The sequence below is a fragment of the Linepithema humile genome, chromosome 4 (assembly GCF_040581485.1).
Source record: "Linepithema humile isolate Giens D197 chromosome 4, Lhum_UNIL_v1.0, whole genome shotgun sequence".
Classification (NCBI taxonomy): domain Eukaryota; kingdom Metazoa; phylum Arthropoda; class Insecta; order Hymenoptera; family Formicidae; genus Linepithema; species Linepithema humile.
Window position 1 is genome coordinate 2210571 of NC_090131.1, and position 13338 is coordinate 2223908.

General features: G+C 31.6%; 2 protein-coding genes and 1 long non-coding RNA gene across 4 annotated transcripts; 1 reads left to right on the plus strand and 2 right to left on the minus strand.

Annotated features, from left to right (window-relative positions):
- Positions 1 to 317: 317 nt before the first annotated feature.
- Ogg1 (8-oxoguanine DNA glycosylase) lies at positions 318 to 2000 on the minus strand. The gene is made up of 3 exons (XM_012367073.2): positions 1858 to 2000; positions 1143 to 1448; positions 318 to 1074 (listed from the first exon to the last, which is right to left on the minus strand). Exons 1-3 carry the CDS (start codon positions 1983 to 1985, stop codon positions 480 to 482), a joined length of 1029 nt encoding a protein of 342 aa, XP_012222496.1. The 5' UTR covers positions 1986 to 2000; the 3' UTR covers positions 318 to 479.
- A 162-nt stretch (positions 2001 to 2162) lies between these two features.
- LOC105672266 (uncharacterized) lies at positions 2163 to 6454 on the plus strand. The gene is made up of 2 exons (XR_001100786.2): positions 2163 to 2294; positions 5979 to 6454. It is a non-coding gene; the product is annotated as an uncharacterized lncRNA (long non-coding RNA).
- On the minus strand, positions 2957 to 10336 carry LOC105672262 (group 3 secretory phospholipase A2-like). Of its 2 annotated transcripts, XM_012367070.2 has the most exons (5): positions 9541 to 10336; positions 7497 to 7721; positions 5227 to 5559; positions 4820 to 5092; positions 2957 to 4585 (listed from the first exon to the last, which is right to left on the minus strand). In XM_012367070.2, the coding sequence occupies exons 1-5, from the start codon at positions 9555 to 9557 to the stop codon at positions 4393 to 4395; spliced, it is 1041 nt and encodes a 346-aa protein (XP_012222493.1). In that variant the 5' UTR covers positions 9558 to 10336; the 3' UTR covers positions 2957 to 4392. The 2 variants fall into 2 exon arrangements, with proteins under 2 accessions (XP_012222493.1, XP_067210239.1); XM_067354138.1 differs by lacking the exons at positions 7497 to 7721; positions 9541 to 10336 and adding an exon at positions 6226 to 6365.
- Positions 10337 to 13338: the final 3002 nt, after the last annotated feature.

Here is a 13338-nt window from a genome sequence, read left to right on the forward strand (position 1 = left end):
GTTATAGATGAATATGTAAGAAACAGAAAAAGGAGTGAGACGCTCGACTGATTAGCTCCACTTTTTGCAATTTTTCCAATTTTAGTATCAAAATACATGATTGGCGCTTAAGTTTTCATAAATAAACAATTTAGCTTCTGAGCGGTTCATGTGTAGATAGAAGATGATATTCAAAAGTACTTTTATTGCAAATGATTTTGAAATCTTTAAATCTCTTGAAAGATGCATTATCTAAAAAATATTAAAATTAATAACTATTTTGTTTCGAAAGAAAATAACTCGTGCTTTATATATTTAAATATAACACGAAACCAACATACAGTATATTATTTATTTTTAAAACTTATAAATTACATCAAATGATTGTTAAAAAGGTCCACTCTGGTCCACACAATTTTTCAGCAGTATCTAGATAAAATATTTTGCATGATCTATATATTTATGAAAATTAACGCTATTACTCCATAACGATAATATATTTACACTTCTTTACGAATTTTTGCTTCTATTAAATTTTGATTTTTGCTGTTTTCACATTTTCGCTTTCCAGTTGATTTCGGTTTAGTATTAATTTTTGCAGAAAATACAATAGCTTGTGCCCATCCAGCTAATGGACCCCATAATTCTCGTAAATAATTGCTAACTTCAGCATGGATTTTTGGCGTAACCGTTTTCTGCTTTTTTAAATGTGGCAAGTAATTTGCTTGTGCAATTTGGAAAATATGAGTATCTACGGGTATAGCATCTAAGTGGTCTAATGACATTAAACATATGCAATCAGCAACTTTGGGACCAATTCCTGGCAGAGTCATTAGTTGTTCTTTAGCGATAAGATAAGAATTATTTTCCCTTTGTAGATCTGAAAGCCAACTTTTTCCACCTAATGTAGATAAACATTTTGCTGCATTGACTATATATGCAGCACGATATCCAAATTTTTCTCTTTTTAATATATTTTCCACATTTTTCTCCTTCAAAGTTTCTATTGTCGGAAAATCATAATATTCTTTATTTTCAATTGAGCATATTTTCTGACCAAATAACAAACACATTTTTTCAACCATGCTTGATATCCTGGAACAAACATATATTCAACAGTATAAATTTATTTTACTTGTTAGACATATTTTTGAAGAATATACCTTGATATATTATTATTAGAGCTACATATAAATGAAAATAAATTCTCTACAACATCTTGCTTCAGAATTCGTATAGCATTATTTTCATTTAAATGCTTCTGAAAATGTGCATCTACTTCCACCCATTTTTTATAATGTTCCTGTAAGGATATTGATAATCTAAAATATTCAAATAAAATATTGTCATAATTTACAGAATCCTTTAATTGTCCTTGTACAGTATACAATAAATGGGTATCATTTTGAGACAAAGTCCAAAGATATCCATTAAAGATACCTCTGTAGCCACTGTCACAATCTGTCCATCTGAAACAAAAGTTATGGTTTGAAGACAAAGTTCTAAAAAGACACTAAATATTAATGTAACAGTAATTTATTAATCACTAATCACAAAATATTTCTAAATTGTTGGGAATGATAGTATTTTTTTATTACATATTTTCATACAACTAAATATTTTGCTTATAAAATCTTTATCACCAAACTACTTATATTGCGAAATTTTTTCTTAATTCCCATTATACTTTTATTACGCACATAAAAGCATTTTTATTTTACGTATAGTCACGTGGTTACTAATAAATGTAAATAATGAGAGAGCAACACAAAAGAACTTTATTTTTATGAAGTCAGCTGATTCACGGATAGCATCACGATATGATGCTTCACAACGCGAACAATCGACTGTAATTTAATCAGAATCATCAATTATTACCTAAAACTTTGACCACCGTGCAACGTCAGACCAAGATTCAATTCCGCACGTAAACAAGGGATGCTACCTTGTTTTATGTTCATTTTACACGTATTGTATAGTTTTTTAGTAACATTACGCAGGCTCATTCAAGTCTCTGATAAATATTATTATTATTACAATGTTTTTCCTCAATTTCGTATCATAACAAAATTTATCTGCATCAAGAAGAATTTTGTATCAACATGAGACCGCTCTTACACACTGCTGTGGATTGTGGAATGAAGAAATGGATCCTGCGCATGTGCAATAACATAACCCTAGCAGACATTATATATAGGTTTGTTTGGATTTGTTCGCGTCGCATGCCTCAACATGCTCCTATCACGTATTCATTTTGTAACAATAAATGTATGTTTCATCATCGGATTCTTCGCGGAAAAGAAATGTTAAAACAGGTAAATGTTCATTAATTAAATAAATTAAAACCAATTTATCAATTTGTTGTGTTTGACATATTGCATATGCCGATATATATTATGTAATAAATTTATTCATTTTAGTCGCTACAAAATTAATAAATTCTTTTCTTATATACGTGTAATGTTAATTCTATATGTTTAATATAAAACTTAACGTGCTCTATCGGCATAAGTAGTAGGAAAAAAATATGTATATAATGCAGAATGTCCCAGACCCGTAACATCCGTTAATGGCAGATTCCTGAAATATTTGGAGACGAAAATCTTAATACCAAATTGTCGAGATTTATAGTTTCGCAATAGTTTTTAAATGGAAAGTGTTTAAAATTGATCAGATTGTCAAAAAGTCGCGTGTTCAGGCATGTTGCACATTGAAGATGAATTTGTTTATGACACACTTCATGTGAAAGCTTTGATAGTTCAATGCATGCACATCGCGTTTCAATGTCAACATTTCAAAAAAATAACAATAAATAAATAAATAAAAATAAATTTATAAATAAGTTCCAAATGAATTTATAAAGTTATTTCAATAATAGTGCATAAATTATATAGCCTCGATATTTTAGTTATTCTATCGACATTAAGATTTTTGTCTCCAAATAATCTCAGGAATCTGTTATTAACGAGTGTTATGATATAGAACATTTTGTATATAATTTGTATTTTTCTGCTAATATTTTGCCAATAATACATACAAAGTACTATATTAATTATTACGATAATTACTATACATTACTATTACAAGACTAGATTATGATAATTGTTTGTATATGAAATAATTTTGAAATAGACTATCAAAGTTATCTTTGGTTTCAATCTTTCTATGTGACACATGTTCTGTGAAATAACAAATCCATAGATTTTAAAATATATAAGAATTAAAGTAAAAATTTTCTGTAGATAAAAAAAATAAAAATAAGTAAATTTTTGTTCTTTACTTAATGTTAAGTTTACTTTAACAAAAGATAAACCATTTTTTAATTATTAAATTATTTAATGTTAAAAATTAAGAAGTTGTAAAAGCGTTCATTTATGTTTACTAAGAAAAAAATGGGATATACGTGGGGTGTTTCCAAAGTTCTAGTGGTCTTTTATTTTTTAATCAGAGCGCAATTCCCAGAACTTTGGAAACACTCCTCGCAAATTAAGTAAAGAATACGTCTATAACATTGTGACATATTTAACAATTTTTTCCTATACAAATGAATATCTTGAGTTGTACAATATAAAAGCATTACTAACACAATATAAACAATAATTAGAAAATTAATTTTGATTATACGTTGTACATTTAAATCTTACGTTGTACAATTTATAAGTAGATGATATAAATACATGCAATTATAATTTTTCATCAAAAACTTCAAACGATCCTCGATATTGTATATTTTATACGTAGCCTATATATAATTTTTTCTTCTTATTTTTATATTTTTACATTAAAAATGAAAACTGAATAGCGCAATTCTATTGGTACACTAACAGTACATTAGTGATATTTGAAAATTAACGAATTTTATCTACAAATTTAATAAATCTATATTAGGATCGTCGATCTCTATGCCAATTTTCTACAATTAAACGACAGAAGTGAGAAAATAAACGAATGATTTAATTTAAATTTAAATAAATTTTATAATATATTTATAAATAACGTTAAAAAATTTTTATATAAATATTATATTATGATATATGCCAAAGAAGTAGTTTACTTTTTCAGTGATTTTATTGAGACGAAGGCATTTATGTGGATGTGAATTGAAAGAATCATTCGCTTATACTCTCCTCCTTTCTGACGTTATTATTCAAGGTGTCTAATTATCGGCAGACTTAATATAATGATTCATTCGCATTAAGAACATTACGTTGTATTGTCAGTCGTATCTTTGGCGATATAATTTCTCGATTTAATAATCGATTGGATTCTTTTCTTTTATTTTCTCTTTGACATATAAATATTCGATAAAATATTACATCCCTGAGAATTGCTATTGACATCTCCGGAAGAAGAATATTTCATTATTATTATATTTTTTTTCACGTCAATTTCTCACATTGCACACCCTTTGGTTTAGTAAGGAACATTATCTCGTACGTAGGCTTGTTTCCGGTATTCGTAATGCAGACATTTGCCCCACCAAGACCGTTTCACGCACACTTTCTGCGGCTTCAAAACGAAGCACTTCGATTGCAGCACGTCGAAAAAGATTTTGCCTATAAAATCGGCCGACGCAGTCCCGGCCATTTTCAAACACGTGCGAAATCTACAATATACAAAAAAAGTTGCATTTTGCGTGTCAGATACTACAATCATCAACCTAAGCATTAAAATATCATTGTGTGTTAAAAATGTGCATTGCAGAATAGATTCGCTGGATGATGGATTTCTAAAGATCAGATAATCACTCAAATAGCAATTATTATATTTTTGATTGACATTCTTTGATAGAAAGAGAGATACCAAGCTGTGCTGTTAGATAAGTTCACAGATTACTCACCGTTCATCGCAAGTACAATGCATCATGCTCGAAATTCTCCAATTAAAAACGCCATAACGTGTCTCAAATGCCGGGATAAAAAAGGGACAAGCGGTATCGTGTTTACGGCAACAGGCATCAGCCACGCCGAAACCGCCTAGATTGGTGTATTTGGTGGCACGATCACCGCGGCCGCACCATTGCGTTCCTGGTATCATAAATAACTCCCTTCGATTTCGATTCCGACTTCGACTTTGTTTTCCATTCGTTGTATTTCTCGCTTTTGCACATTTTCTATTACAAAAAGATAGACGTACCATGGTAGGTGTATGTCTTCGCTTGGACAATTAGAGAATTCAAATAAGCTTACCGTGGAAGATATCGTTTGATATTATTCAGAGGATGTATATTCGTTCATGTGATCATACCTATATCGACGTTGAGCCATGACTTGGTTTCGTGCTCGCATTCTCACGCGATCGCACTGATGATGAAGCTCTGATGTTGACAATAGCCAAGAGATATCACGGGGTATCATCGAAGCGTCCTTGCCGTCCAGTTGGAACGTCTCGATCGACATCTCATCGTCACCGTCATCGTGATAGTGATAGACACCGCGTGAGCTGGACGAACACTCGCTGTCGTTCCACTGCGCGAGCTTCTCGTCAATGCAGTCAGTCAAAGTTTCACCGGTGTATATCAATTGCAGCTTTCTGCTTGACTTCCGAAGCCAGACTTGTTGCAGTGTCACGTCCGTATTTCTACCGAGAGGATAGCCATCATTAGCAATCTAATTTTCGGTTGCACCCTGTGCGTTAATGCCCAAATAAAACAAAATGTTAAACATATTTTACAATCTTTATATATTTGTAAATTTGATTTTCTTAGAAAAATACCTTATAATTGTAAGAAAAGGTGAAAAATGATTAACTATACAAATAATTGAATAATTTACAAAAAAAATTTTCCTTTGTTTCTCAAGACTTAAATAAAGTGTGGCTAATATTATTTGTGAAATATAAGAAAATAAATGAAATAATTTATCGCCTTTCGGAATTGGCGAAAAAGATATCTCTATCCGACTGTTTTTAATGAATTACATTAGTTGTGTATCCATTAAAATATTATTTTCTGTACAATAAACATTTGACTAATCCCCTTTTCATTATTTTTTTTGTAGTAACACAATATGAAAAAAAACAATTTCTTTCAACAAATTATTCACACAATAAAAACAAATGCGGGAAGAGGGGACAGAATTCAGCGCAGAAATAGGACGTGCACTTTCTTCACGACGGTAAAAGAGCTTTTGCCCTGCTTTTAAGTGCAAAGTGACGCTTCGTGGTTGTGGTATTCCGTGGTATCCTCGTGAGAGCATCAGCAGATGAGTCCCATCTAGGAGACTAAAACGGGACATGGCAACCTACCGAACTACGTTTAGGTCCAGCGTGAAAGGGGCCAATCCGGTCCCTACGTAAAGGTTCCGGGACATTCGCTCGTCGCAGAACCTAATCCTTGCTTACTTAACTTGCCGCTTTTCGGCTTAAAAGCTTGGTTGGCTTTGCGGTTACTGTCAACGAATAAACATGATAAATTGCTGTTTGTATTCCCCTTTTTTTTATTTCTAAATCCAATAAAATAACAATTACATTATTATATTTTATATATTACTCTTATTACCATATTCCATATGTATTCCATTCAATTAAATCGTTTCCCAATTTCATGCATTTTTGTAGTATAATTTTGTTCTCTTTATTGCATTTTTATCAAATGGTAATATTTTAATTAAATATTATTTATTAATTATTACATTTTTTATGCAACAGCACAATTTTTTTATAAGGCACAGCGCCTTTCTTTATATAACTTTTTAAGTAATTTTATTATGTAAAAAAATTAGGGAAGTATTGTTGCATAAAGTTAAATTTGTCGTATAGATTAATTTAATTCCACGTTAAAATAATGTTACGTTATAAATATGTTCGCTGATCTATATTGGCAAATAATTATTAACATAATACATGTGCCTTATCGATTGCAAAATAATGATTAGAAAATGAATTCTTTTTATAATCTCATAACGAACAAGAAGCAGAATGCGAAATTTATCCATTTCTAAATATGAGCATCGATCCTCATTCTACGGACACCGACACGGCATTGTAGTTATATTGAGACTTGGTATACAGCTGACAAGGTTTCACAGAGAGACCGTTCCACTAGTCTGTATCAGCGTTCTTCGGAACGATGGATGGCATTTGAAAGACCTAACCGATGCTAAATGTATACATAACAGTCAAACTTCCACGCATATTGGCAATAGTGAAAGGCGGCATTGTTTTCAACCGAGTTCCCGCTTCAATCCTCCTTCCAGTAGACAGCGGGGACGATAGGTGGGAAAAAGAGATTTGTCTATATCCGAGAAAATATTATTTCAGGAAAGAGAACAACACACACACACAGTGATCGCTATACTCCAGCCTTTGTAGCTGTTACTATAAAAAACACTTGACACAAATTTAGACAAAGAAAGCATTTAAATATTATTAGATGGGGATGATAGTGAATGAGTTTGATATTATGCAAGGGGACAAAAAAACTTTTTACATTTTTGACTTATGAAAATTGGATTTTGATTCTAATTTTGCATTCTAGAGCTGCAATTTTATTAGGACATAAAAGCAGATATGCCCACCCCCAATCGACGACGGTCTCTTTGGCACAAGCTCCGGGCCACTGAACAATCCGTTCCGATCGTCCATCAGACAAGATCCTGATGACCGAAACACTACGACTGGAAGACGTCCCGGTGAGTTCTGACAAAACATTGGATCGTGCAAAATATGTACCTTCTTGTCGTAAAGTTCCAACGGACGATTGTGCGAGAATCAACTCCAATGCCAGCAATAGCATCGGATACCTATCCAAAAAGGTATCTGTTATAACACTTTTCAAATTTATGCTAATGGTGGATATATAAAAGAATAATACCGAAATATGTTTGTAAGATTGTAAAAGAAACGTTTATAGTTCACTCGATAATAGCTTTTTTTTTACTATTCATTTCTTGTTTCTCGTTTCTTTCAAGATCATTATTTGGACTCCCTTTATAATTCTACAAAATAATTGTTTTCTTGTCACTTATTTTTCGTATATAAGACAGTTTTTTTATACAAAGTTGTACAACAATTGTAATGATATAACATGTGCTTGTATTATTTTTTTCTGTAAAGAATCGAAATAATTTTAAATATTATTTTTAAATTACAGCAAATGATTACAAGTTCTTTTTTTATCAGAAGTATTGCAATTCGTTTAGCTGTAAATTTCTAATAAATTGATTAAAGTGCACAGAAATCGAAAGATATATTTACCATATACGTACAATAACGCAAATTTTTGAGAGTGTTTACATAACTTAAAAATTTGACAAAAGGATCAATATTTTTAAATGGATTTATTGAAAATACAATCCCACAATCTTTTATGACAATTAAGCACGATTAAGTTTCTTTGAAAAAAAAGTTATTTGAAATGTGATATACAATAGTGTAAAAATGATAAAAATTGCTTACAACAATTACATTTTTTAAATCTTTCAGTAATTGAATTGACATTAAAAAATACAATATTATAATGTTGAATATACGAATTGTAATAAAGGTAATGCAATTACGAACAACATAAAATAAATTAAAAATATTTGTAAAAATACATTAATGCAATTAAAAAAACTATTATAAGTTAGATAATAATTTGTAATTCAATAATTATGAGATTTATAATTTTTAATTTAATCCATTACACAAAACTAAATTAATTTACAGAATATAATAATATTCTAAAATCAAATTTTCATAAAGCTTAAAAAACTTTTTAGCAATCACATCTTAAACTTACGACGAAGTTACAAAATGGTACCTGCATACATATAGCATATCTCAAACTTTTTTTATTGCGAGATTTTGTATTCATAAATGCTTTAATGATTAATATACGAAGTAACTGCTATACTATGGACTGAATAATTCCTCCTAGATTTAAATATAAATATTAATAACTCTTATTTTTTAAATAACTTTAAAGAACAGATATAATACTGAAAGAAATTTTATAAATTAAATTTTGGTGCAGAATAAGAGAGTTTTGGCGCTAGCCGTAAAGTGCGAGAGTACATAAAAATATGTACTTCCACTAAAAAAATATGACTGAAAAGATTATCTTTGAAAACTTAAAAAATAATTCTTATTTTACGAATTGTATCTTTAAATCTAGAAAAGTTATTGAAGCTTTTTATTTTATTAACTAGTAATTTTTTTTAATTGTGAGCCAATATTTTTAATTAAAAGTGTAATTATCATTCAACTTTTCTATAATTTACACATTTTATCATTAAATAAAGTTTTAAGTAAATCTTTTTAAATCTTTTCAAAGAACTTTAAAATCCAATAAGATAAGCTGAATAGAATTGAAAATGTTAATACAACAGAATTGTATATTTATTCATAGAAATGCTAAACGAAAGTATTATACATCACATTTGATGTTTTTTTATAATTATTATAAAATTAAACAAGTCTGTTTTTCGTGCAATTAAATTTTGACTGTTTTATTTTTTCATTGTATTTTATTATCATACAAAACAAATATTATAAAAATTAATTTAAAAAATTTGAACTAAAAAAGTATACATATTAAAAATTTTTTAAATTAATTTGATAATATATATATAAACGTACCTCTTTAAAACACTCATCTGTATCGTCCGAGATTCAAAGATATCGAATTTTTTCGATCTTCAAGTATGAAGAATTTAAGCAATGCCATATGTGTGTACTTTTACATAACGCCGTTGTTGCTTTGGGGAAAAACCTCATAATCCTTCATATATATTCACTTAACTTAGCACTTGTGCGCTCACTTTCGTGTTTTTTTACAATTTTAGATATTATGACAGTTCATAAGATGAATCGGTGAGCAATAAATGATTACGCGGTCGTCTAATACACTTCACGCGTTTCATCAAGTCCTAGTCTGAAACTTCTTAACTTTGTAAGATTGTTGATTGAGATTATTTATTTAAATTGTCTGTTGAGATGACTTTATATCGAGTTTATTTATTCGCGCACATTATACATTTGGTGCCACGCGACCGCGTGATGGTCCAGCGGGTATCAGTTCATAAAGCTAACCGCCGACCGACTGTGCGAACAACTGGCGCGCTACACTCGTGGCTCTCCCTTAAATACCGTCGGGCATCCGAGTTCGGGTGGTTCGGTTGTCCGCAGTTCACCTATACACCATCAGCGTTCTATCACTTACGTTCCGTCTCTTCGCTTTCTCGTCTCTTCTCCACTTTCTCCGTCCTGCACTGCTCTACGTGTCGCGTGTGCATTCTCCCTATACTCTCTACCCTACTCCGAGTTTCTCCCTTCTGCTCCCCTCCGATCTGTTCGGACACCAACCAACTAAACTCCACCCCCTGGCCCCTTCTTGTCCTACTCCTTCGCATCACCGGCATCCACCGCCAACGAGCCGCGCGCCTGCCAAATCCAATCCCACCTACTCATCCTAGAAGGATCTAATCTTCGCATGGTTTTCTTCTTCCCTCTTCTTCTTTTGTTGGTGCTTCCTTCCTCTCTTCGGCGCGGTCCAAGCTGTGTGGTCGCATCGTCGATTTCTTTCGGCCTTCAAACGACTGTGGTAAATTGCTGGTGCTCTGGTCCCGCTGATGCATCCATCACCGCGCGTCACTGCACCTTCGGCGGTCATCGATATACGTGATTTCGCTGTAACCATGCGCGGTGAATTGCAAAAAATGCACTGTGACATAATATGAAGATAAGAGTTGTGACCTTCCTCATACTTATCAACAAACAACTTTGTAATCAGAATAAATAGGATGACTGAAGAATAAGTCTCTCGGTAAATTTTGCAGGCATATTCCTTCTCTGCTTTTTAAATCTTATTTTATTTTAACAATATTATCGATACTTTACCAGTTTTTTTATGCACAAGTGATCGAAAATACTTTTATCAAATTTTAAGCAATTATAATAAGTAACAAAACTTCTGAACTCAGACGTAACGTTCAACAAATTGATAAAAAAATTGTGCAATTTAGAACTATTTTGTTTGAAAACCATGCATGACGGATAATGCAACGAATGCAATTTTAAACTTGATATAATTTTTATATTACTTTCTTATTCCCTTATAACCATCGTGCGAAATAGCATTACACATTGGCAGTGAATTGTTCGACAATAATAAATTATGCAAAACCGTGTGACAAACGCGGTTGTCGTCATTGGCTGCGAATTCTAAAACATCGTTTACCGCGATTGGCGTGTGGCCAAAGGTCGTTCTTTGCGCAGAATGTATGATAAATCTTCATTCTTACATATCATATGAACGATTTTGCATGTAATTATACATATGCACAAATATTTTTCACGAACGTTTCACTTTTATTTTTTATTCTAGTAAACTTCTTGAAATACGTTGTGTATGACTGGACGCAATTGTCCAGAAAGAAACCAAATATTAATTTTTTTATCTTTACTGCAATATGTTTTCAAATACGCATACTGAATAATAATAATTACAAATTTGTATACGAAAGGTTGAGTACCGAATAATTACTTCGAAGAAATAATAATGATGAATAAATTCGAAACGCGTGCATACAAAATAGTTTAAAACAATAGTAAAAGTTGAAAACAATATATTGTAGAATATTGTAATACGTAGCAAAGTTATAAATTTATATATGAAGAAATAAATAATGAGTATATTTTATAAAATAAATTTTAAACGTATAGAAAATAGTTTAATAGTTGAGCAAAAATATAAGATTTACAGATAAGAAAATTTAATATTCAATAGCGCTTATAAAACTTTAGGAAGATGGAAACTTACACTCTAACAAATGTTTAATTGAGGAGATTGATGACTTTGTGAATCTATTCGATTTTACGTGTGTAAAATTGTGGCGGTCAGAATAGAGCGGTCAAGTAGCAGAGAAAAGATAGTGGCGATTTTCATCTATTGTAGTCTATGTTATGACTCGGGAAAGGACGAAAAGGTACAGAACGATTCTATAGCGTGAAGGAGTCGTAGGTGTAAGAAAAGAAAAGGACTATGGCGAATGGCGAGGCGAGAGGAGAAGAGGATTCGTGAATGAGAATTCCTTGACGCATGCGATTGTTCGGCTTTCAGAGCTCACGAACGAGCTACGGTCTTTATATGCACGATCTTGCAAATAGTAAAGCAAGCTTGGACCAAATTTATCTCTGTTATCTTAATGTCAAACGCCGAACAGCTTCCTTCGACCTCCTGTTGGATAGTATCGTTTGAACGCTTCCTCGCTAATTGCTGTTACGAATCTGGCAGTGAGTTAGATAATACCAATCGTATTTGCTTTCCATCTCGAATATAATCGGTCGGAGACATCCTGTATATATGTTTATCATTTTAGTAAATGATTAGCAAGATGTTTTAGCAAGAGTGATCTTTGGAATTCGGATAACCTTTGCCTGATCTGCTAAATATGACTACAACTTTGGATATAATTTTGATTGCAACAATTTAAACAAGTAGTGTGTAAACGGTACGATAAACTTTCGCTCTTTTGATCTTAATAAAAAATCCTATTCAAAAATAATTTCGCTCAAATTGCAAGAATTAAATCTCATTACTTTTTTTTTGTAAGTTCTTGAAGAGATGTTTAGTGATAATTATTAATCGAATAGTAGTAGATATTATAGTAATTAATTAATAATGTAAAATATTAATTATGATACAATAATAATACACTGTAATATAAATGTAACTTTAATACAATATAAAATTGTTTAATAAAAGAGTGTGACAATAATCAACTGATACTGAAGTTTTAAAAATGCATATAGACGGAACCTTAAACCGATCTATGCCCTTGTAAGGAAGTCTCGTAAGTCGTTGAGCCCTGACCCCTTTTTTCGGGTGCTTTCGTCGAGACACTTACAGGCATTGAGGCTGTCGCCGTTTTTCGCGACAATAGCTGTGTAATAATTACATAATTCTCGCCACACTTGCCACTCGACCCTAGAAGGGATCCGTCGAAAGTAGTTAAAACCACAAGTGGTCGTGGCGTTGGAAGGGCGACGTAGTTTGTGTCAAACGATACGTTGCGATGGACGCGGTTGATTCTCGAAGTTGGATAATTACTATAAAATGGTGAACATCAATTATTATTTATTTGCGGGAAAATATTTTTATTTTAATTCTTTATTTCTTAGAAGAAAATAAAGCAAGCGCTAAAGAAAGCGTTGTAATGAGAAATTCTAATTCTATAGAGCCTGTTAAGATAATAGAAGAGAAAGACAAATAGGCGTGACAATTTTCGAAGAAATGTCATGAATCCCTAAAGAATGGGAAAGGAAGAGAAAAGTCGATCGTCTTGCAATTTATCCACATCTCTCTCTCCCTAACTATCTATCTATCTATCCCTCTCTCTCTCTCTCTCTCTCTCCTTGCCGTCCTTTCATTTTGGT

Bases quoted from the DNA above. Each gene is read 5' to 3' on its own strand.
- LOC105672262 (XM_012367070.2), bottom strand. The intron at 5,093-5,226 runs GTATGATCACAT...TTTTTGTAATAG, and splicing joins ATGGCTCAACGTCGATATAG to AAAATGTGCAAAAGCGAGAA. The intron at 4,586-4,819 runs GTGAGTAATCTG...TGTATATTGTAG, and splicing joins CATTGTACTTGCGATGAACG to ATTTCGCACGTGTTTGAAAA.
- Ogg1 (XM_012367073.2), bottom strand. From the start codon at position 1,985: ATGAGCCTGCGTAATGTTACTAAAAAACTATACAATACGTGTAAAATG. The intron at 1,449-1,857 runs GTAATAATTGAT...CTTTTGTTTCAG, and splicing joins CACGGTGGTCAAAGTTTTAG to ATGGACAGATTGTGACAGTG. The intron at 1,075-1,142 runs GTATATTCTTCA...TGTTTGTTCCAG, and splicing joins TCTAATAATAATATATCAAG to GATATCAAGCATGGTTGAAA.